The following is a 24,849-nucleotide window of genomic DNA, read 5'->3' on the forward strand; positions in this document are numbered from 1 at the left end:
TCCTCCAATCATGGTTCTATCAAAAGGCTTATTTATTTGCTGTTCCTATAGTTAGAGCTTACCCAAATATAATCAGATAACTCACTCTCTCACTTTTCACAAAGAAGTCATCTTTGTTTATTTTACTATTGTCTTTCCAACTAGATTACAGGATTACTTAATATAGAAATGTTTGTGTTTTGATTTTGTTCAATGATATGTCTTCAGATCCTATAATAGGGCTCTGTAAATACGATGTACTTAAAATACAAACAAACAAAAAACAATGATTGAATGAGTGATTCTTTAACTATGCATGGTCTGAGTCATATGCTTGGTTTAAAATCTCAGCTCTCTCCTCTTACTAGCTACATTTTCTTGGTCAATCTCTTTAGATGTTCTATGTACCAGTTTCCTTCTTAAAAAATACAAGGTAGTATTTTAAGTTACAGTATTTATAGCTGGGAAGTAGCTGTGAAAAGTAATTAGAAAATAAATCCTACCTAATTATTTCCTTTAGTTTCTAACAGCTTTTCCCCCTCACATACATTCTAATTCTTTATAGCACTGCACAAGGTACCCACCGGCCCTTCACATTAGTAAGTTCTGCACCTAGAGATAAAAAAAAAAAAAAAAAATCTTGGAAAAAAAAAAAAAAGGAAATCTGTACTGAACATGTACAGACCATTTTTTCTTTAAAAATGGATTATTCCCTAAACAATATACTACAGTAACTAATAACATTTTTACATTGTATAACTATTACAAGTAATCTAAAGATGGTCCAAAGTAGATGGGGTGATATACATAGATATAAACACATATTATACCACTTTAGAAAGGGGACTTGGGTATTCAGATTTTTGCTAGCACAGGAAGAAAGTATATGCATGGGAAGCCTGGGATTACTGACTACACTGCCATTCTGGGGAAAACACCTTTTATAAATGTGAAAATGGTATCTATCAAGTAGATTTCTCCTTGAGCTCTACTTTCATCTGTACTTTGTTTTGGCTATACTCTTTAACTCATTTTTGCCAAGCTTATGCTCATCTATGATTTTTGATGCTTTTGTATCAATTTATTTTCATTTTGTCTCATATAATGTTATAACTGAAGAGAAAGGCCACAAGTGGTTCATACCTGTAATCCCAGCACTCAGAAGGCTGAGCGAAAATGATTCCAAGTGTGAAAACAGATGAGATCCATGAAAGATCATGCCTCAAACACCAATAACAACAGAGTGAAACTTGAGAATTGAGAATTCATTAACTCCAGTCTATGAAACTCTAGTAGGATTTATTATCCAATTGTGTCCTGCCTTCTAACAGGATGGATTTTACTGGGAAGTGCAGAATTTTTGAGCATCTATTTACTCCACCGACTGAAATTCAGAAATTAGGCATCTCTTTTTAATTTTTTTTCCCTCCTTTTAAATCATTTGCAGGAACAGACTGATGACAGCAAAGCTGTAGGGTTAGAGCCATCTAAGCCTTTTGAAACCAAAGCACCAGATACTGACATGAAATTGTAAGATCTTGTATTTGCCCTGTTGGGTTTCAGTCGTGCTTTGTTCCATTCTTTCTATGTCCTTATTCTTCCCTAATGCAACGGGAATGTACACTCTGTGCCATTGTATGTAGAATGAATAAAATTTGTGGGTTTTGTTTTGATTTTACAAGGGGTCACAGTTGAAGAGATCAGATCAGAGATCAGGAGATACTTCAGACTTTTGAACAATCTTACTTAATGCTTTAACATAATGATATGCAATGAATCAATAAATATACCTTTTATATCTCTGAGACAAACAATACCTGGCAATATTTTCTTCCTCTTAAGGTCTGATATTAATCATTATGTTAAAAACACGTTTTAAAAATTAACATTGAAAAGCAAATAAACAATGATTCTGTTATAAATAAAAAACAAGTTAAGCCTACTAAAAAGAGTATGTCATTGTCAAAGAATATTTTAGAAAACTAACCTATTGTTTTTTTTTTTTTTACAATGTTTAGATGATTCCACTCATAGCAACCACCAAAACATACTGCTAAATGTATAACTTACCTGAGAAGTCCCACTGAAACCTGAAGGTTGGCTGTATTCTGTAGAATCAATAATACTACTGGAAAATGAAGAAAGAAGAATATAACTTCAGTAATTACATTATTTTAGTAACAGGAAAAGCTGATCTAAAATGTACCATTTGTAAACCTAATATTTATAATTTTAAACATGTATTGCCAATCATCTAATTAGATATCAATGGGCCCATAAACATAAATTCTTCCAGCTCTTCAAACATATTTATCAAGAAAGGTTATCAAATGGGAATAATCCTAGGGCTGGTGTGCAAACAGATTTATTTCCATTTCTAAGTAGGTTAGTAAGGTTTGGAATTTTAAGGACAAGAGGATTTACAATACTGGGGAAATCATTAGCATGCACTTGATGGGCTACAGTTAACAGAACCTATTATGGCACTCAGTAGCTATGTGCTCTTGGACAATTACCTTACAATCACTCAGTTTCCTCATTACCAAATGAGGTGAATGAGGACTATCTATCTCTAGATAAGTCCCCAGGTGGTGTGACAAAACCTTGTAAAGGAAAACTATCAAAGGGATAGAACAAATATAAAATGACAAAAGTCTTCTCTTATAATTCAAACCCATATGATACTAGTTTCCTCTGCCCTGGTGAAATACAGTCTGCTTTCTATGTTGTTTTTCATTTGGTTATACCTTCTATTTAACTCTACCATTCAGAAACTCTTACTTTCTTTATCTATTTTATCACTATTGTCTCTCTACCATCTTTAGACAAAATTAGCTTATAAAACTATCAACAATTCAAAGGCACTAAAGCACTACATCTCATAAATATAGTCCCAGAACAGTGAAAGCTGAAGCAGATTCATAATGAGTATGAGGCCAGGCTGGCTTAAGAAAGGCCTTTCTTCAAAACAATAGCAATAATAAGAGATTAAAAATTAAAAATATACAATCAGAAATACAACTACTAGCAATTAAAAACTATAAATAGCTATTCACATGCTGTCTCTATTTCTATAATGATTGTATTATTTTTACCCTAATAAAATCAAGCCATTGAGGATATTAATTAAATAATGAAATATGCTGAAGACACTATAAAAACTTCAACATTGGGTATCTGAGAGCTACTTTTAAACAAATCTGCAATCCAGACATGTATAGTCATTTAAATAATACATGTTTTTTAGTCTTTAGGATCTCTTTCAGATGATAAACTGTAATAGACAATAGGGGCTCAAAAATCTTGTATTTCAAACATGGGTCTTGCATGTCACTAAACAAGGACTAAAATAAGGACTCTCTTCACGACTCCAGATTTCAGAATTTTAATGGACAGTGACAGCATTCATAAAAAAAAAAATTAAAAAGTTTTTTTATAAAGCCAGGAAGACAACTGTTCAATAAAGAGTAGGAGCTCTTGCTGTTCAAGTACAAGGATGTGTTTGGATTCCCAGAACCCACATAAAAAAAGTTAGGTGTGGCCACATACATCTACACTCCCAGTGCTGAGAAGGATGCAGGTAAATGGTGGTACGCTCTGGATTCAGTGAAAGGTGATATCTCCTGAGATTAGGTTCAACATGATTGAACAGGCCACCCAATGTCCTCCTCTGGCTTCCATGCAAGGCACTCACATCCATGCACATATATGTATATCACACATACACTTCTGAAATGACTATAAATAAAAAATATTCATTATCATTTCATAGGTAAATGAGTTTTGATGGATTTAAATTCTTGGCATCAAAAATTCTACTCATTCTGTACTTTAAGCAGAAGATTAATTTACTAGACAAATTATTTCCCATACTAAGACAGCATAATCATGGGAGTGAGTTTTGAGGGTCTGGCATAGTTACAATTTTATCACAGTATCTTCACACAGTGTTTTATGCCTGTCTGATACAGTCCAAATTTGAAATAAATGACTTAAACTCTTTAAGTATTCTAATTGAAGGAAATTAAAGTTTTAAGAATGATTTCAGTAACTTGCATTTGATTACCTATCAATGTTATTAATGAGTGATAAACAGGTAATTAAAAAGTACTCTCTATACTCATTTAAAATTTAATGTCTTCTCATGCCTATGACAACAAATTCAACTTCTGTAAGGCATAAAGTAAAGCAAGTCACCTCTAGTGCTCACTATAATATCCCCAGGTATTTCTGAGATTTTGTTGCTGTTGTTCAAACTCTGCTAGTTCACTCTATTTTGTTGTTGTTTACTTGTTTATTCTGTTGGTGTTGTTTTGGAGTTTTGTTGTTTTTGAGAGAGAGAGTCTCAATATGTAGCCCCAGCTAGCATTGAGCTCATAGAGATCCACCTGTCTCTGCTTCCTCGGTACCAGGAGTAAATTGTTTATCACAGTGACTACCTTATGCACCTGCCTTTCTCACCTTCACAAATAAAATCATAACCCATGCCCTCACTCATCTTTTATAAGTTTTCTAGCTTTTCTCCATGTTTCCAATGGTATGAAATCAGGAATGACATAAGGTGTCCTCTCTCTCTTCCACATGGAAATTGGTAACATTTTAAAATCTAAACAAAAAACTGATTTTTCCAGCCTGTTTAGGCCTCACTGCATTTAGTTGTCATCTCTTTGGAGAAATCCAACTACCTAAAACAGAGTATTCATGCAAACATATACCCTGCTAAAATGATCCTCTGAAGGCACCATATTTATATTATGTGCTCCTAAGATTGTTCTACATTTGCCTGTGTAGTATCTCTCCTAGGCTCCATATACACATCCCAAAAGATAAGCTCCATAAAGGCACGGACTTTGTCAGCAAAATTCAACATACACACACACGAAAAAAAATGGTTGACCTATTTTAGGGGCATTCAACAAATAACAAATGTAATTTTCAGATTCACAAAATCTAATAGACTGAATATTAATAGTTAAGAAATGCTTTCTGTCTAATTGAGTGACATAAAAATGAGAATGAACTGCCAATTTATTACTGAAATGCCTGTGGTATGGATGGCTATTGATTCCCTATATTCAGTTACACACTCTCTCTTTCTCTCTCTCTCTCTCTCTCTCTCTCTCTCTCTCTCTCTCTCTCTCTCTCTCTCTCTCTCTCTCTCATGCATGCAAGAAAAACAGCCTGTTATCAAAGACATCATATATCAGAAAGTGAATGACAGGCTTAATGATAACAATATCCCACAGACCTAGTCATTAGGATTGTTGTAAAGAAATTTTTAAAAACTGGTTGGAAAAAGGTGAATTACAAAGTGGCCATTGCTCTTATTTGAACATTTTAAACATAAAACTCCGAAGTCCAAAATTTAGATAGCAAATATTTCATGAAATAAATTTTAGAGCTAAAAGGTATCACATTCATTTGCTTTATACTACAAAGAGTCAAATAAAGCTAAATGTTATTCCAAAATCTAGGGAGTTGGGGCAAGAGATACATAATTACATATAATCCATGATGTAATAAATCATATAGATGGTAAGATTTAATAATTTGTAAAATGGAGTTTAATTATTTTTGTTTTTTGAAGGATGGCCTCATGTAACTTAGGTTGGCCTTGAATTACCTATGAAACCAGGGGTATTTTTGAACTCCTAATCCTCAAGCTTCCATCTCCCATGCTAACAAGAATAAAAATACAAGGACAGACATGGTAATTAAGTGTCCAAAATCCCAGCTACTTTGGATGCTGAGATGAAAGGACTGTGAATCTGAAACTAACTACCAACACACTTACCCATACCACCAAGAAAAAGGTAGGCCAAGTATGGAGGTATACCCTTGTAATCCTAGCACTGTAACACTTGGGAAGCAAGTTGAGCCATAATAGAAAGATTCTGAGTTCAAAGCCAGCCCATGATATATAATGAGAATCATAAAAACAAACAAAAAAACAAAAAAGAGGAAGACTTAAACTAACACATCTTTCTAATGCCCTCATTTTAAAACTGGGGAGAGTAACCAATGCCCCAAAATATAGTGAGTAGGAAGAAAAGAAAAAGATTTAAAATTTTATTTCATTATCATTACCATTTCAAGACAAGTTCTTACTTTGTATCCCTAGCTAGCCTGGAACTTGCTATGTAGATTGGCCTGGCCTCAAACTCACAGAGAACTTCCTACCTTTGCTTCCTCGGTATTAAAAGATTAAAAGACATGTGCCAGAGCAATTTTTTTTTATCATATTATGTTTCCAAATTTTGATTTGCAACATGATATTAATTAATTTACAAGACATCAAAAAATTCAAACTATTTATCCATCTCAAAATGTAAAATACTGTTAACATCTACCCACTAGCTTAATCCAAAGGATCAAGAAAAACTGACTGGCTATCTGCATTTCATTTCTCAATGGATCCATAAGTATGTATTAAAAAGGCTCCTGAGAACTAGAGTACCATGAACACATAATGCAAAGTCCTAAACAATTACTAATGTGAAGCTTTGTACCTGTGTGATGGAGAAGGAGCTTCAAACTGAGGCACTGTGCTATCTTCACTGACAGGAGAGTACAAACCACTCATTTCCTAAAATTGTAATTATTTAAGTTATCATACACACTCCAAATATGACATGTATATAAATCAAAAAAAGCATATGCATTTATATTCTGTTCTAGCCCCAAGTTCTCATCAGTCCCTTTCTGTCTTCAAACCCAATCTTATCAAGGACTCCTTTCAATAGAGTAAAAAAGCAAAGTTAATCTGAAATTAAGAAAGAAGCTTTTCCTAGTGTTAAAGGATTATAAAGCTATTAAATACTGTTCGAAAGCAACAAATGCAGAAAAAGTCAAAAGGAAGTATACCAAAAAGAACATACAGCATATTTTGTACGCAGTGAGCTGATCATTCATGCAGTTGATGCTCTAGTAATATACATTAGGATAAATAAAACAGCATGGTTGACTGGATTATAATATTCAAATGTTCAAAGTAAATGAAAGAAACTGGACTATATCTGCCATTCTCTAAGAGTAATCTACGAATAATAAAAGTAACACTTCTTGAATCAAATACTGACTTTGTTCAACAATGACACAGATTAAAATTTTTGTTTATTATCAACCCATAGGAAAGGGGCTGGCCACAGATAATCACATAAATCACATCTCTGTATCTCACTGACTGGCCTCCCTTTTTATTGATATGCAATATTTTGACTCAAGGAAAAATAGCGAATTTGAAAATACAACTATAGACACATAATCAGGTAAAATTATTTCTGGCTTAGCTCAAAGATAGCTAAACAGGTAATATAAATACTACAAATTTGAAATATTATAAGGATACTGAGTTTCCATTAAATACTACAATGCTCATTATCCTTTGAAATGTTTTTATGTCAGCAAAAGAAAGTCATATGTATGAATAATTAAAGCACACACGAAGTTTAAATGTAGCCAAATGTAGTGACTTCAACTCACAATAGCCTATGAATCTCCCAATGAATTTCTATAAGAAACTTGTATTTTATTCTGAACTCCAACATACTGCCAATGAATTTACATCACTTTTAACTAATATCATATTCAGTAAGTAATACAAGTAGTAGACAATAAAAGAATGAAATAAGTAATTTTAAGAAAATAATGAAGGTTTAGTAGAAAACGATTTAAATTAACTTGACTGCAAACAGAAACTTAAGCAAATTTGTTCCATTTATTCAAGAATTATAACAAAAAAAGTCAATATAAACTTAGATTACAACTTATCTTCAAAAAAGTATTCAGACTTTGTACCCCTGCACCAGCTGAACTGTCAATTAAGATTAAGGTAAAACTATGAAAAATGTGAGAATTTGATTTCTTACTTCCACTCTTTTAATATCCTCTTCCAAAACATTTAGTTCCTTCTGGATCTGTTCCAATTGCTGCAGATTAAAGAAAGGAAGAAAAAGATTCTAATCTAAATCACATTTTCAGCACCATGACAAAAAATGAGCCTTAAATTTGGTTAAGAGAAAACAAAAGGATACTAAACTGACCACTAAGAGTAAAAATAAGGGAACTGAAAGAAAAGAAATCAGAAGTAAATCCGAATGTTAACATTCAAATAAAGACACTTGTCTATGTGGCAACAAAAAGTTATGCTTATTTACCACAACAGTGACTTATTTTACAATAAAAATATGAAAATGAACAATACCAATAGTGACTTAAAATTATAGATATCCAAAAATCGTTCACATTTCCTCATTTAGTTGACTTTTTTTAAGTCACATGTTGTAACCCACTTTATTATTAGGTTGAACCACTGTAATTTTAAGCACTGTAGTTTTACATTGAAATTTACATTTCATGACTTTTAAAAACATTTAAGTATTTTGTTTTTCATATTGTTCCCATTGCATCATAACCATTTGCATGTCATTAAAATGTAAGCATTACAATCACAGGATAATTTTCAATTTTTTATTGAAACATTCCTTTCTTACCAGAGATTTAAGACTTTGCAACTATCATAAACTTAGAACATACAAGTGTCTTAAATATTATCATTTTCATTGTATATAAGATTATTTTTTATTTTATTAAGAGATGATTAAAATGCAAATTAATCAATAGAAATAGCTATAAAATTTTCATTATACACCAAGCTGCTTTCCAGAAACTCTATTCTACCCCGAGTAGGCATAACTGGCTTCTCTACTTTAACTTAAATATATTCAACCATTTAAAATTATGAAACAGTAACAGATAATTACATAATACTGATTGCCAAATTTGAAGCAGATACTACATCTATTAGGAAAATGAGACACAGAAAGGCTAGGTAATTTGTTGAAGACCATTCAGTGGTGAGAAGAAGAACTGAAATTAGAATCAAAGCAGCTTTCTTGCTCTAGAAAGTAAGCTATCAACCACAGCAACACTTTCTCAGACAACAGCACTTAATAGCTTATTCCTTAATGCTGGTACAAAAGCATTTTAATGGTCTGTTAGTATGAGTATCATCTACTGTAGCAAAATAAGCACAGTGAGAACTATCTAAGTGATAAACTTATTGATTCAAATGTTTGTCACCTTAGCACTCTGCTAAGTGTGAAGAATTATACAATGGAGGCAATGTTCACATGCAGAATCCAGTGAAATTACATCTTAAAACAAAGATGGAGCCTTAAAAGACTTAATTACAAAAATTTTGCAATAGGTAAAATAGAAAGAAAATATAATAATAAATGCTAAGGATATGAAGAAAGGAAATAATAAAAGGAGCTCATGGTAATGAATGTATTTGCCCAATATCAATCTAATCAAAAAAGACAAGTCAAGAACTGGACAGCAGAGAAAGCTAACATTAAAGAGGCAGGCAAAGGAAGACATATATTAAATGGAAGGAGAAAAAAAAAAGCCAAATTTAGCCACCAAATCAAGGGAGAAGATAAACTCATCAGAGAAATCAATGGTTACAAAACAGTGATTAGTATTATAAAATATTTTTAACTAAATATTTCATCACCTTTAAGAAAACCTTACTCATTCACTGCATTTCTATCAATTAAAACCCTAAGACAGTAACTGACAACTTGGAATTCTTCAAATAAAGGCTGCTCAAGTAGCCATTTTTTTTTTAATGCCCCAGATTCATAGAGTACACACAGACCCACAACTTCCTCTACATTCATTCCATTGCTATTTCCAACAATCTGCCCTCTACTCTGACAGAAAAAGTACTCTAGCTCAGCTCACAGGAGAGCCACACAGTTAAATAGCTATCATCCTACTTTAGCCGTCTATAAACATCCCAGTTATTCCTCATCAATGCTGACGTGTTTTGTTTTACAGACATTTAAAATCCCAATGGTTCTGGCTTCTAAATCATCAAGCATTCTCATGGTCACCTCTTATTCTAATTTAGCTATTTTGAAATACATCACTCCTAAATATCTTTATTAAAAATTATTTTATTCTGAGGGTTCTTATTAAAATGAATGCTAAAACAGTTAAAATAAAAAACATAGATAATCTACATTATTCTGGTGATTAATATAGCAAGGATAAAATCAGTAATTATTATATTATTAAAACTTGAAATATGAGAGAAAATGCTAATGTCACCTGAAATGCCACAATCGTCAATTCTTGTTTCTGTCTCATCTTTCTAGTGTCCTAATATACCTATTTTAATACATAGAAGCTGCTATATATTTAAGATAAAGTATACAAAATGACCAATATCAAATAATTTATACTTTTAAAATCAAGATTTCAGGGCTAGAGATGGCTCAGTAGCAAAAGCACTTGCTGCTCTTCAGAGTACCTTGATTGGATTACTAGCACCCACATAGCAGTTTACAACCATCTGTTAACTTCAGTCCCAGAGGACCCCTTGCCTTCTTCTGGCCTCCACAAGTACCAGACATGTGTGTGGTACACACATACACACAGTCAAAACATCCATGAAAATAAAATAAATAAATCACTGTGCATGGTGGTGCAGGCCTTTAATACCAGTACTTAGGAGGCAGAGGCTGAGGCTGCAGATCTCTTTGAGTTTGAAGCCAGCCTGGTCTACAGAGGGAGTTCCAGGACAGCCAGGGCTGTTACACAGAGAAACCCTCTCTCCAAAAACAAAAACTCAAGTATTTCACATAGATCTATTTGAAATAAACAACTAACCAAGGTAAAGTGCTATCCTACTGTCTATAAAAATGGTGTTAAAAGTTATTTTAGATGTCAGTCGAGAAATTAAAATGGAAGGAAATAAAATGCTTAGAAAGTACAAATTAGATTCAGGGCATTTCCATCTCAAGATACTGACACAAGATATTTTAGTACTAGTACACAGAAGACAAAGAATAAACATCTGAAATAGGAACTATGCTAAATTTAGCATAAAGGCATCATAACTCCTAGAATAAGACAGACAGAAGTCCAAATTTGTATAAATCCATGAAAGTGATATTCCTGCAAATGAAAATTAGTCAAAACTTGAAAAGGATAAATTCAATCAAATTTGACTTAATACAAATGCAGAATATGGAGCTACTAAAATAGTAAATGACAATGGTAATTCAGAATATGTTCCTAACACAAGTTCCTAAGCAAGTACTTTCTGAACAGTGTGAAAAATCAAAGCTGAAATACTTAAACACTTAAAAAAAATGTCATTATAAAAAGAGTTTGCTGGGCAGTGGTGGCACACGCCTTTGGTTCCAGCAACTGGGAGGTAGAGGCAGGCAGATCTCTGTGAGTTTGAGGCTAGCCTGGTATACAGAGTGAGTTTCAGGACAGCTAGGACTGTTACACAGAGAAACCGTCTCCAAAAACAAAACAAAAAAAGTTTGAAATTGAAGACTAATACTGACAATAGTTTTGGAACAGACAAGAATCTTTTGTACTCATTTCATTGAACTTTCACTACTGGTTTGATAAAGTGAATACTAAGCTCATTATGTGAATTCAATTATATAGCAATATTACTTAGAATAAATTACACATAAGTAATCTAAAACAAAAGAATATACTATTAGAGAAAAGGACGGTAATCAAAAGAAAATAGCAAAGCTCAGTGTATACTAATTCTAAAAGAGAAACTGCCAAGAGCAAAACATTTAACCAAAGTGTAAAGAAAGCCAAAACCCTATTGTTCCATAATAATAAATAAACATACTTTATATCTAATAGCAGGCTTAACATTAATACTTCATTCTGCCCTCCCACACAAGTTTTTTTTTTTAAAACCAAGAAACAAACAAAACAAATAATAAGTAAATGAACAAACTAGGGGAAACAAGATGGCTTATTTAAAAGAAAATGTAAATGAATGGCAACACCAGTACACAACAGTAAGATAGAAATTGTTAGGGGCTGGAGAAGTGGCTCAGTAGGTAAAGTAATAGCTTGCCATGAGGTCAGAATCCTAGAACCTACTACAATGAAGGGCAGATATGGCAGGTTGCCTATAATCCCAGGAGTTGAAGACAAATCCAGAGGAAGCCCCGAGCAAGCTGGCTAGACAGATGAGCTGAATTAGTGACTTCAGTTTCACGTTAGAGATCCTACCTTAGAGATCCTACCTCATAGAATGCAAACAACCCAGGAAAACACTTGACAATAAAACACACACACACATGCACACGCACACACACGTCAACAACCCACAAACTGGTTTGTATTTGCATACTCCAAAAGACATAAATTATTATAAATTAGTGCAACCACAGGAGTAAGGGAGATCTATAAAAACAGATGTACTAAAAACAAACAAACATTCAAATGGTTGAGTGCATGCCTATAATCCCAGCACTTAGAAGACAGAAGCTAGAGAATCAGGAGTTTAAGGTCATCCTTGGCTTGTTGAAGGCCAGCCTAAACCACATACAGCTTTAAAAAAAAAAAAAAAAAAAACCTCACTTCCCCCAAAAGAAAACAGACAAATCAAAAGAGAAATTTTGAAAAATCATGTGGAGAAAAATATATTAACAGGACAATGAGATGGTCCAGTGGGAAAAAATACTCATTAAAGGAGCTGAGTTCAATCTCTGGAACCCAAAGTAGAAGAAGAGAGAACACACTCCTGAAAGTTGTCCTCTGACCTTCACACCCACAAAAGTAGTCATGTGACATCCTTGTGTGTGTACACACACACATACACACACACATACACACACACATACACACACACACACACACACACACACACACACACACACAAACTGTATAGGAAGAACTGTTTTTTTAATAGAATAAAAATTTTTAGAAAGAATAAGCACAAAACAAAAAAGTAATAAGGCTAATTGGTGTTTAAAATAGATCCACACTAGGTCTAAATACAATAGAGAAAGACAAAGTATATTTTTAAAACTGGGGATTCGTTGGCAAATGTATACTTTAGTAACAGCACAAGGACCTGTGTTTAAACCCTAGAATTTATGTTTAAAAGCTGGGTGTGGTGGCTCATGATTATAATCCCAGCACTGGGGAAGCTGAGGCAGCCTGGCCAGCTAGCTTAGTCTATTTGGCAGGTTCTAGGTCAGTGAGGTTGTCATCTGGCTTCCAGACACATGTACAAACATGTACTGCATGTACATGAAAGCATACTGCAGCTATATACAGTCAGAGATAAAAACCACTTCAAATATAACGATTCTAGAATCAATGACAGGATGACAAAGATTCAGTAAAAAAGTTAACAAGTTTACACTGCACTATATTTGATAAGGTCAGAACTTACTATCAGATGACAAATATTATATGCAAAGAAATTAAATCATAAAAAAGGAAGTAAAAACATCTGTAAGAAAAGCTATGAAAGAAAGAAAGAAACTAAAGAAGACACTAAGGAAGGTAGAAGCATCTCTCCCATGTTCAGGGATCAGCAAAATTAATATTGTAAACATGATAGTATCATTAACAAAATTTACAGATTCAATGTAATCTCCAACAAACTTCCAATGATACTTTTACAGAAATAGAAAAATGAAATCCTAAAACTCAGAAAAAAACAAAGACCTCAAATAACTAATACAATCCTGACCTAAAGAAACAAGTTAGAAATACTGTAATACATAATTTCAAATTATACAATAGTGCAACAATGAAGAAAACAAAATGGCTACCACAAAAGAAGGCAAGACTAGAATAGAGGATCCAAAAAACTCTCAAGTAAATACATCCACAGAACCCTTAACCATGGGTACAAAACACATCTTGGGAAAAACAGTCTCTCTGGAAAATGATGGCATGAAAACTGGACACCCACAAGTAAAAGAATGAAAATAGTTTTCCACCACTTGCCCACTATTTCAAAACAAACAAACAAAACCCAATTCAAATACCTTACTTTAAGACCTGAAATTGCCAGGTGGTAGTGGTACACACCTTTAATCCCAGCACTCAGGAGTTAGAGATTAAACTGATCTCTATGAGTTCAAGGCCAGCCTGGTCAACTGTGAGAGTTCTAGGACAGGCTCCAAAACTACAGAGAAACCCTTTATCAATAACCCCCCCTTCCAGGAAAAAAAAAAAAATCTGAAAAAGTAAAAAAAGCATAAAGAACTAGCACAGACAAGGACTTTTGGAATAGTGTTCCAAAATGAACCAAATTAAAAAACTGCACAATTTAAAGACATGCCTAAGGCTACAGAGTGACTTCTAAGGCAACCTGGTAAATTAGTGAAAACTTCTCACAAAGAAAAGGAAAGGAAAAAGGGAAAAAGAAAGAAAGAAAGAAAGCTAGCCAGCCATGGATACTTAGCTCTCAGTAGTATCAGTATTAGACCTCTTTCCTGCCAGGCATGCATTAAGTCCCCATGTTTAATCTTCAGTACCAAAAAAGAAATCTTTGAAGACCGTTAAGGAGCTATCCCAAACAGAAGGGTAATGGAACATAAACACAATCAAAGTATATTACATGCATATTGAAGATGTCACAATAAATCTTTGCTGGTGAACGCCTTTAATCCCAGCACTTGGGAGGCAGAGGCAGTCAAATCGCTGTGAGTTCAAGGCCAGACTGGTGTCAGGATAGGCTCCAAAGTTACACAACAGAAACCCTGTCTCGAAAAACAAAAAACAAAAAAGAAAAAAAAAAAAAAAAAGACAAGAAAAACAGAAACCTTATTATTTTGTGCAATTAGTGTATGCAAACACAGTATACAGTATAAACCTGAGATCCCAGTATTCTAAAGACTCAGGCAGAAAAATTGATAATTCAAGGCCAGCCCAAGCTACCTAGTCCAGCTTGAGGCCAGCCAGGGCTATACAGCAAGACCCTCTCTCAAAAAAGAAAGAATTAAAATTAAACATTAAGAAGTCAGAGTGTTTTTGTTTTGGTAAAATTAAACCATCAAATGGAGAAAAACCTGAAAATCTTCATATTCAAGTAATGCTTATGTCTAGGTATTAAAAATAGTCCACACATAACATTTGATGTAGGTAAAAAAAAAGAAAAAAGTACAACCACAAGCTCCTGAAAACAAAGTCTATATAATTAGCACACACAGAGGAATATATAACAAACAAATGGGCAAGCAGCAAGGAAGTGATAATAAAGAATAGAAATAAAACGGAACACAGTATAACCAAAGTCAAAAGTCAATTCTTAGAATAAAATTGATATATTCCTGGGAACAACCAATCAAGGAGAAAAGAAGAATAATGCTATGAGTGATATCAGAAATGAAAGGTCATTAAGTTTTGACAAGATTTTAAAAAAATTGAGAACAAACTTACATGAAAGTTCATGGTAGAGAACTCAGAAAAGTAGAACATATTAAAAGCAACCAACAAACATCTGATCAGCACGTAAATGTTTAACCAAATCAATAATCTAAAACTATTCAAAACAAATCAGATCTAGATGACTTTTCTAGATTCTAAACACGGAAAAAAAGACATGCATCATAGACTGCATTACTTCTGCTCCCCTCAAAACAAAAGAAAACCACACGAGTGTATACCTCACAAGTCATCTGTTAAAGTTAACAATCTTTACAGCAAAGCTGCACAAGATCTGTGTAACAAAAACAAAACGTTACTACTATCTCACCAATGAACAACGACCACTAAGACTTTATAAACAAAACACTAACAATCCAAACCACACATAAGAGTACACAAAAGCATACAGTTTGCTTTACACAAAGAGTTGAATTCAAGTAAAGGGATAAACTAAGTGGTGGAGTATCCTAGAATGCAAAATATTCTTTATGACACTGAGACAATCTTGATGGCTGGTCACTACAGGTACATAGCTCACTGACTTTCCAATGTTAAACCTATTATTTATCCAGATTAACAGAATGCAAAAAGATAAATCCTAAAATTATCTCAGATGTACAAAATTCCTAAAGTATACTCAATCCCATTCATAACTGAAGAAAAGAAAATCCTCTTACTCAGGGGAATAGAAATTTATTTCGTTGGATGATTAAAAGCAAAGCAAAACCCTAAGGGGGGAAAAAACCTACAGAAAACTCCATACCTAATGGTGACACGTCGAGTGATTTCACTTTGAGATCAGCATCAAGACTAGGATGCTCAGCTATCACCACTTCTATTCATCACTGTACCGGATGTCCTAGCCAGCAGAGTAAGACAAGAAAAATAAATAAAGACATAAGGATCATAGAGAAAGACATTGAATTGTTAATTTCAGATTATGGTGTGTACACAGAAAACATAAAAGAATCTACGAATAAGAATTAATGAATGAAAGTCTAACAAGGTTTCTGGGGACTAAGAATATGTAAGGCAGCTGACTTTCTATGTATCAGCAATAATAAGAAAATAAAATTAAAGACATCTATATTTGCACTGAAATCATAAAATCTAAGCAAGAAATGAAAGACTGGTAGCTTTTGAATATATCAAAAATTTTAAAAATGGTTTAAAACCTAAAGTATGTAGAAATACCACGTTCATGGTTTCAAAGGCACAATGCTATACAGATATATTCTTCCCAATTGTCTATAAAATCAATGTAATCCCCATAAAAAAATCTCAGCAGGCTTAACATGGATATGTATTAGCTGATTCAAACATGTGTAAGGAAATGGAGAGCTATAAATACACAAGAGTTTTTTGAAGAAAAGCAGTCATTTAAGGTTCTAGTATATATTATGGTATTTCCCAAAGCACAGACAAGTCAAGTATGGGGCAGAAAAGGGAGCCCAGAGGCATATATATGTATATATGAACACAAAATAAATGAAGGTGACTAACATAAAAGTAATGGGGGAAAGGATGTACTCTGCACAAATATGACAACTGTGATAGGATATTATCTTAAGGTGTTTGTCTTTTGTTTAACTCAGTGAAGCTGTGATTCTTTGCCTGTCTAAAATACCTGGTAATAGCAATGTAGGAGCAAGGATAGGTAGGGCTGGCAGCAGAGAGTATAAATAGGAGGAACAAAGAGAGAACACGGAAGGAGGACATCGGGGCCAGCCACCCAGCATCCAGCCACCCAAGGAATAAGAGTGAAAGTAAGATATACAGAAATAAGAAAAGGAAAAAGACCAGAGACAAAAGGTAGACGGGATAATTATAGGTAAGGAAAGCTGGCTGAAATAAGCCAAGCTAAGGCTGGGTAAGTAATAGTAAGTAATAATAAGCCTTCATGGGTGGTTTATTTGGGAGCTGTGTGGTGTGTCCCTCAAAAAGACAAAAGAGAAAAACAACAGACAACAGAAAAAAAGCATCCCAAATAGAAGGAAACATGAGCTTTGTATTAGACAGATTAATAAGACAAAGATTTTATATCAAAACAATGTATAAGTATTAAGCCACAAAAATAATGGAAAAGTTACAACAAATCTTATGTAAGCAATACTTCAGACACATATAAAAAATAATCCACAAAACCAGTAAACATAATACCATGTGCTCAATCTGTTAGTCATCAAGGGAAATGCAAATTCAAATCCCAAGGAGATAGAATGCATACCCAGAGGACAAGGTTTTAGTTTCTAAACTAGGAAGTCATTGACAACTTCTGGCAAGAATAACATACAATATAAACACCATTAAAGGAATATGCAATCCAAGGAGTACCGCTTGGAAAACTTTAGCATTGTCTCTTTAATGTGAAGATATACATACCCTATGACTTACTGATTTCTTTCATACATTTATCTCATACAAGTAAGTATTCTAATAAACACTATGTACAATACTAGCACTATTTATGAACAGTCTCAAGTGAAAAGACACAAATGTCCACCAACATTTATTTTTATGAAAACACTATATACTTATTCAAAAAACACTATGAAATAAAATCAGTTAATGTCCTGGTTAGTTTGTTGTCAACCAGACAAGCTACAATCATTTGGGAAGAGGGACTCTCAATTGTGAAAATTTCCCCACCAGATTAGCCTATAGGGGTATTTTCTTGATTAATGATGGTTATGGCAGGGCCCAGCTCACAGTGCTACCCCTGGGCAGGTGGTCCTGAGTCATATAAAAGAGCAGGCTGAGAAAACCATGGGGAACAAGCCAGTAAGAGCACTCCTCCATAGCCTCTGCTTCAGTTCCTGTCATGAGTTCCTGCCCTGACACCCCTTAATGATAGAAGGTGACTGGAGACTTGTTAACTGAATAAACACTTTCCTACACTAGTTGCTTTTGATCACAGTATTTTTTTATCACGAGCAATAGAAACTAATTCAGACAGTCAACTAGCCATCTATATTCATATAGGTGAATCTTAACATTGAGCCATAGAAGGCAGGAGCAGATTCCATACTGTACAAACACATTTACATAAAGCTCAAAAATAGAGACCTATAAATGCTTAAGTAGCAAAAACATTCAAGAAAGGCAAGAGAAGTTACTACCATAAATATCAAGATGTTAGCAAGCAGGAAAACGAGAAAGCAATCTGAAAAGGTAGGCAGGAAGCTTCTGAAATCCCAGCAATGCTTCTATGCTTCGTTGTGTAATCAAGAGAGTTGTGTACATGCTATTCTATTCTAAAGCAAAAACTTGACTGATACAGTTTTCTATGTTTCATTTCATATAATATGGTTAAAATTCAATTAATTTAAATTCCAACTGAAATAAACTATTTAATAAAGAGGGTCCAAAAACTGCCAGAAAGTCTACCTCAAAAATAAATCAAGTGACATATTAAACAATGACTCAAATACAGGTACAGACTTGAATGGCTACACCTGCTTTACCTGGAACTCAAAATTCTTCTACCGCTCTAACTATGAAAAAGACTAACATAGTCATCTAAATACAGGTATTAAATGCTATGATAGGCAGGCTCTAAAATGGCTGCTAAAGATTCTCGCCTCTCAATATTCACATCTATATAGGGAATTCTCTCTTAACTTTAGAACAGAACAATGTTTTTTTGTGTTTGTTGTTTTGTTTTGTTTAGACAGGGTTTCTCTGTGTAGCTATGGAGCCTATCCCGGAACTCGCTCTGCAGATCAGGCTGGCCTCGAACTCACAGAGATCCACTTGCCTCTGCCTCTGGTGATATAAAAATGAAGTATCAGACCTGTGAGATGGATGGCTCAAGGGGTAAAGGTACAGACATAGAGTTGATGATCTCAGTTTGATATCTAGAACACAAAGTAGCACAAAACATTCCCTCATGCTATCTTCTGACCTGTGTAAGCCAACCCTTCTTAATGCAGCTGCACAAAATAAATAAAAATATAGTAATTTTTTAGACTTTAATTAGCTCTTCCATCATTTATAATAACTAAAACTAAAATAACCAAATCAATCAATCACAGATACACTTAAAAAATGTACTAATGACTGTATACATATTGCTTACTATAGGCTCCAATATCCAGAAGTACTTGAAATTAGTATTTTTTTAAACTAACCTACCTATAAAATATATAGTACAAGAGGACATCAATCTCAAGGATATTATACTCAAGCTAAAAGGGCCCCAGCAAAATTCCCCAAGAAGTTTAATGCCAAAAATAGAAAACCAGTACAAAGCTGCATGATTCAATGAAATATCAGAGATATTATTACTAGAAAATACAGGCTACCAGAGATAAGACCTATTAGACTCATTAGAAGAGTTAATGTTGGGAAACAATCCTCCTTTCCACTCATCATCACAATTTTTACACTTATGACAGTTTCTGTTCAAAATTTTTTGTAGACGAATATTCATACAGTGAACAACCTAACTAAAACTGCTCCATGAACAAGGTCAGATACATTTTCTGACTATTATGATCAAAACAATGTCTCTCTACAGAACAAAGACTAGATAGATTGAGATTTCCTGAGCTTAGGATCCCTTAGCTGTAACACAAATCCATTAGATGTACCATTCTAAGTGGGCCCACCTTCACACAGCCCTTATGGGGTCTGAGAGTCAGAGCAGACTCATTCAAAGATGAAGTAATAGTAATGACGGCTTTCATCTCAACCCACTAGTCTCAAGTCTTTGGCCAGCATCTATTAAACTGTGGTGGTGCTAACTTATTCATTTGCTAGTGAGGGTAAAAGTCTTAGACCTTTCTGAGTTTTACAGTCATAAAAGCTTTAATTGTTAATACTTGAAACTATACAAAAAAAGGAACTTAATTAAAGAATGAAAACCTTAAATATTTCAATATATAGAAAATTATCATATATCTCATTTAACTCTTATCCTAATGGCTGGGTTATTCACTGTATTGATGAATTTATTCATCAAGTACTTTACAAGTATCAACTACTTTACAATGAACCAAATATCACTTACAAGAAGTTGTAAGTCTAAGACAAAAATATATAAAATGACTGCAACATAATTTCATGCATTCTGTTTAATAAGTAAGGTAGGTATAAAATATGAAAATTAATCAGTTTTATAGAGGAACAGGGGATATGGGGGCTCACAGTATACACACTGTATTTTAAAAATCCATATAGTAAACACTTTCAGTTTTGTTACTTGTAGTGATCCAAGGATGGGGCATCAACATCATCTGGGACTTGCTGGAAATGCATTGTGAGGCTCCAAAGACTATCTTTAGTTTAAAAAAGAAAAACAAAGACTGCATTTTGACAAGCTCCTAAGGTGATTCCATGAACTCAATAGCTTAAGTACTGAGTAGGGTGCTACAGAGATGGCTGTTAAGAGCACTTGCTCCTCTTTCAGAAGACCTGGGTTCAGTTTCTAGCACCTAAGTGGCTCACAACTATCTGTGAATTTAGTTTCAGTAAGACTCATCCTCCTCAGGCACCAGGCACACTAGTGGCACACTCACATACACATACATGCAGGCAAACACAAATAAAACAAAAACTTCAACTGTAAAGAAGCACTGTGCTATAAAATAATTTAAACAAATGAATAACTGACCATTACCTTCTCTCCCACAAATAGACAAGTGAATCTTAAACATGCAATAAAGATACTGTTTCTGATACCATACAAAATTCCAGAAAAGTCAGGATAAAAAAAGTATAGTCACAAACTATATAAAGAGCATTTAGCTATCAAACCAGCATATTCCAAATCTTAGCAATGCCAGGAGTTAGTAACAAGATGAATAGCCAAAATAGAAACTTCTAAGATAATATAAAGTTCTGGAATTATATTGTTTTAGCACAATAAAAATATTACTAATCATTTTTATTTTCAAGTTAATAGCCTAGAACATAGTATTTAGTACATTACATATTTCAATAAGTAAAGGTATCTTTTTAAGACAGCTCTTAAATGTAAAAGTGTTAGAAATTTGAAAAACAAACATGTGAGTTAATTTTATATATGCTGCCAAGAGCACAGAATTTACATATTATCTATGTTTGTGAAATGGCTGAGGAAATGTGTGCACTAAATTATAGAATATTCTGGTTATAAATCAGTGAATAAAAAATTGTCTTTTAGGTATCCTTCATGACTTAAGACATTACCAATAGGTTTAAATTATTTTTCCACATGGATTTTTTTTTTCCACAGCAAAAACCTACAACTTTTCAAGTTTTATTTAAAATTCCCTGTTTTCTGATGAAAATTCATAATGGTTCTATTTTCTACTTTTTAGAACTTTGAGATGAATCATTATGGTAAGTTGGCAGTGCTGTAAGCTGGAGTTTCACCTTATATTTTGTATAGCAGGCAAAAACTGTACTACTAAACTATATTCCTAGCCATAAAAGTAAGATCCACTGAAATCTGTGTAGCATACCTCCAAAAAGGGTCTTGAAGAAAATACTGAATTGTGCTGGACATGGTGGTATACACCTTTAATTCCAGCACTCAGGACACTAAGGCAAGCAGATATCTATGGGTCCAAGGCCAGTCTGGTCTAGACTCCAGACCTGCCAGGGCTGCATACTGAGACCTTGCCAAAACAAAACAAAACAATACAGCAACAAAAAAAGAAATTGTAAGGTTTTTTTTTTTTTTTTAAATAACAAAGCTAAAGAAAACTTCCCCCCAAATTACATACTTTTAAATTATTTAAACATGTTTCAGCCTAAAATGCTTCTATAACAGGAACAAGGAATAACAGAAACCAAACATAAAGTAAACATGAAATAGCATACCTCTCTCTTATTTCTCCTTGCAACCTTGAGGAATTCCATAAGGATCTGAAGCTGAGCTGCATGTGATTCCTAGAATATAAAGTTTTAATTTTCCATAACAAGTTCACAGTATTCATTAACAAACTGTATAACCATTATTACAGATTTACTTAAGCTAGCTTACTACTTCTATCCAATCAGTTTTCCCATCTAACTGCAATTTCAAAAACCAAGCTACTTTTCATAATAAAAATAACAAAAAAACTGGTGCTCTGCATGTTTTAAAAAAAACAAAAATCATGTGTACATAATGGCTTCTTTTCCTCAAAGTAAGCATCAAGACAAAAGTAACAATGGACCTAATATAGTTACTAAACATGAAAATGACTCCTGATAATCTCATTTACTATGATAAGCAATAATAAATAGGAAGCTATTTATACCTTTCAGAAATATAGCCTATCAAAAGGATTAGGCTTACTACCATTCACAGGTGTATGTGTGTGTGGGGGGGGGGGGGGGGGGTATGAAGCCTCTGTCCTGTCATGAAGAAGAGGCTCTGTCAGTAGAGAGGCTGCCCTTGAGAATCCCTCTAAGTAACCCTTGTTTTCTTTGATATGAAACTGCCCTCTATTTGGGCTGGCCAGGAAAAGTCATGCAGCACCTACTCAAACAGACATGTGAATTAATATAAATATAGTTTGGCAAAGTTCCATAAAAGATAAATCAAACCCTTGAAACACACACACACACACACACACACACACACACACACACACATAAAAATAAAAAAAATATAAAGGACAATAGCAAGTATCCCAAACCAGTAAATGAAATGAAAATTGTATTGAAAAAATGATCATTATGACCATGACATTTGATGGGTATTCTAAAATCCACAAAAATGAACTAAGGAGTTCCAGTTGAGTAGAATACATGTTAAGACCTAGAAACAGAATACTAAGAGATCGTTTATAAACAAATACAATTCTAACATTTTCTTATAGGAAAATGATTAACAAAATCTTTATCTTACTAATCAATAGAATTATTTGAACCTTTTGTTTTGGTTTGTTTTGGAGACAGGGTTTCTCTGTAGCTTTGAAACATGTCCTGGAACTCACTTTGTAGACCAGGCTGGCCTTGAACTATAGAGATTTGCCTGCCTCTGCCTCCTGTTACGATAAATGTTACAATAAATCTTTTTGCCAAACGCCGCTGAGCCCCACTGCCACGTGTAAGCTTTACGCCAGCCACCTGCCCAAGTTAGGCCCAAATGAATACACAGAGAGACTTGTATTAGTTACAATGCTGCTTGGCCAATGACTAGGATTCTCATCTGTTAGCTCAGTATCAATTATCATACATCTATATATTTTATAAGACTTATCTTATCGGACGCCTTATTGGCGTCCCTCCTAGCTGGTGGATCACATCGTGCCGCTGGAGCAGGAGCCGAGGGGAAAGAGAGCGACACTTCCTTTTTCCTCTTCTTAAATATGAGTCTCCTTGCTATGTCACTTCCTGTCTGGAACACCATTTCTCTACTACATTTTCCAGAATCCTCTTTGACTCCTAGTCCAGCCTAACCTGCTGTCTCATTGGCCAAGCAAGTACTTTATTTATAAACATACGCAGAAGTATTTCCCCCATCATCTCCTCTTTTCTGTCTAAATAAAAAGGGTATCTTATTTTTTATAATAACTGAAGAAAACTATAACCATAACTATCTGTCTTTAACTCTATCAAAGACCACAGAAGGATAATATATAAACTCTTGAATTGACAGGACATCTTGCTACCTGGACAGTCACCCAAAGTTTCTCTGTAAATGTTGGGGCATCCATCTTTAGCCTATAGGCCACAGTATGTCTAGCACACTCCTCCATTTTAACAGGAACCCTTTAGTTTTGTAAATTTAGTAGTCATTTTCTTGTGGGTCCTGCATGTCCAATTTATACAGCAACAAACAGTCCAGGCAAGAGCAGTTTCTTGCCCAAATGGCTAGTCTTGCCATGTTGAAAGCAAACTCCATAACGAGTTTCTTCGATGCCCATCCTCCTTTCTGACATAATTGGTGTGCCAGCAGCAGTTGTGTCTCACTGCCAAGAAAAACCCTAAACCATTTAAATGCCATATTTCTGTAGGTCTTTGAAAGGTTTGAAGAACACCTAACCATCTCAAATACATCTCTATATCTAGAAAACCTAACTAACCTAATTATAAGTTCTGACTATTATAGGTAAAAGATCTGTATAAACACAATACCTAAACAAGAGGAGACATATACATATCACAAAATTGACCTTAAAGTTGTATCAATAAATAAAAATCTTTACCAATACAAAGTATTCATTCCTATATTAAAGGAGTGCACCACCACTGCCAGGAAATCTGAAGACTCTTGATCAGACCTAAACATTCTGGTACTGCTTTTTACAAAATTTCTGAGAAAAAGAGAGCTCACCATAAAACACCATCCTCTTCAGGATAAAACACAGATGCTACACAATAAACTCACAGCAGTGGTGGCTACCAGACAAGACCTCCTGAGGAGGGGGCCAATCAGCAATCATCATAGGTAGGGGTGGAACTCATGGGGCACCACCTTCTTGGTGAGACAAAGGTTGCTAGAGGGAGATTCATATTTCACAGTGGAGTAGACCCTGGTAAATTCCCTTGCTCAAGGAAATATTCCCTCACCCCTATACTCCAATTTAAATGCTGTGGACCCCTTTCAAACACACACACAAAAAGACATCAAAGCAAGAGGGGATTTATTAGGAAGGTGGGGTTTGGTAGGAGAAAGAAAATAAGAGAGGATATTGGGGTAGAAAATGATCAAAGTACATTACACACACA

The 24,849-nt window shown here is 34.1% G+C and overlaps 1 protein-coding gene across 1 annotated transcript in view; it reads right to left on the reverse strand.

Moving 5' to 3' along the window:
- Window positions 1-24,849, reverse strand: part of Cop1 (COP1 E3 ubiquitin ligase) — a 106,690-nt gene that overhangs the window by 60,772 nt on the left and 21,069 nt on the right. Inside the window, 4 exon segments of the mRNA XM_027417272.2 lie at window positions 2,050-2,107; window positions 6,489-6,565; window positions 7,848-7,907; window positions 22,009-22,077. Of these exon segments, the coding sequence (XP_027273073.1) occupies window positions 2,050-2,107; window positions 6,489-6,565; window positions 7,848-7,907; window positions 22,009-22,077 (264 nt within the window).

The sequence above is a fragment of the Cricetulus griseus genome, chromosome 5 (genome assembly GCF_003668045.3).
Source record: "Cricetulus griseus strain 17A/GY chromosome 5, alternate assembly CriGri-PICRH-1.0, whole genome shotgun sequence".
NCBI lineage: Eukaryota > Metazoa > Chordata > Mammalia > Rodentia > Cricetidae > Cricetulus > Cricetulus griseus.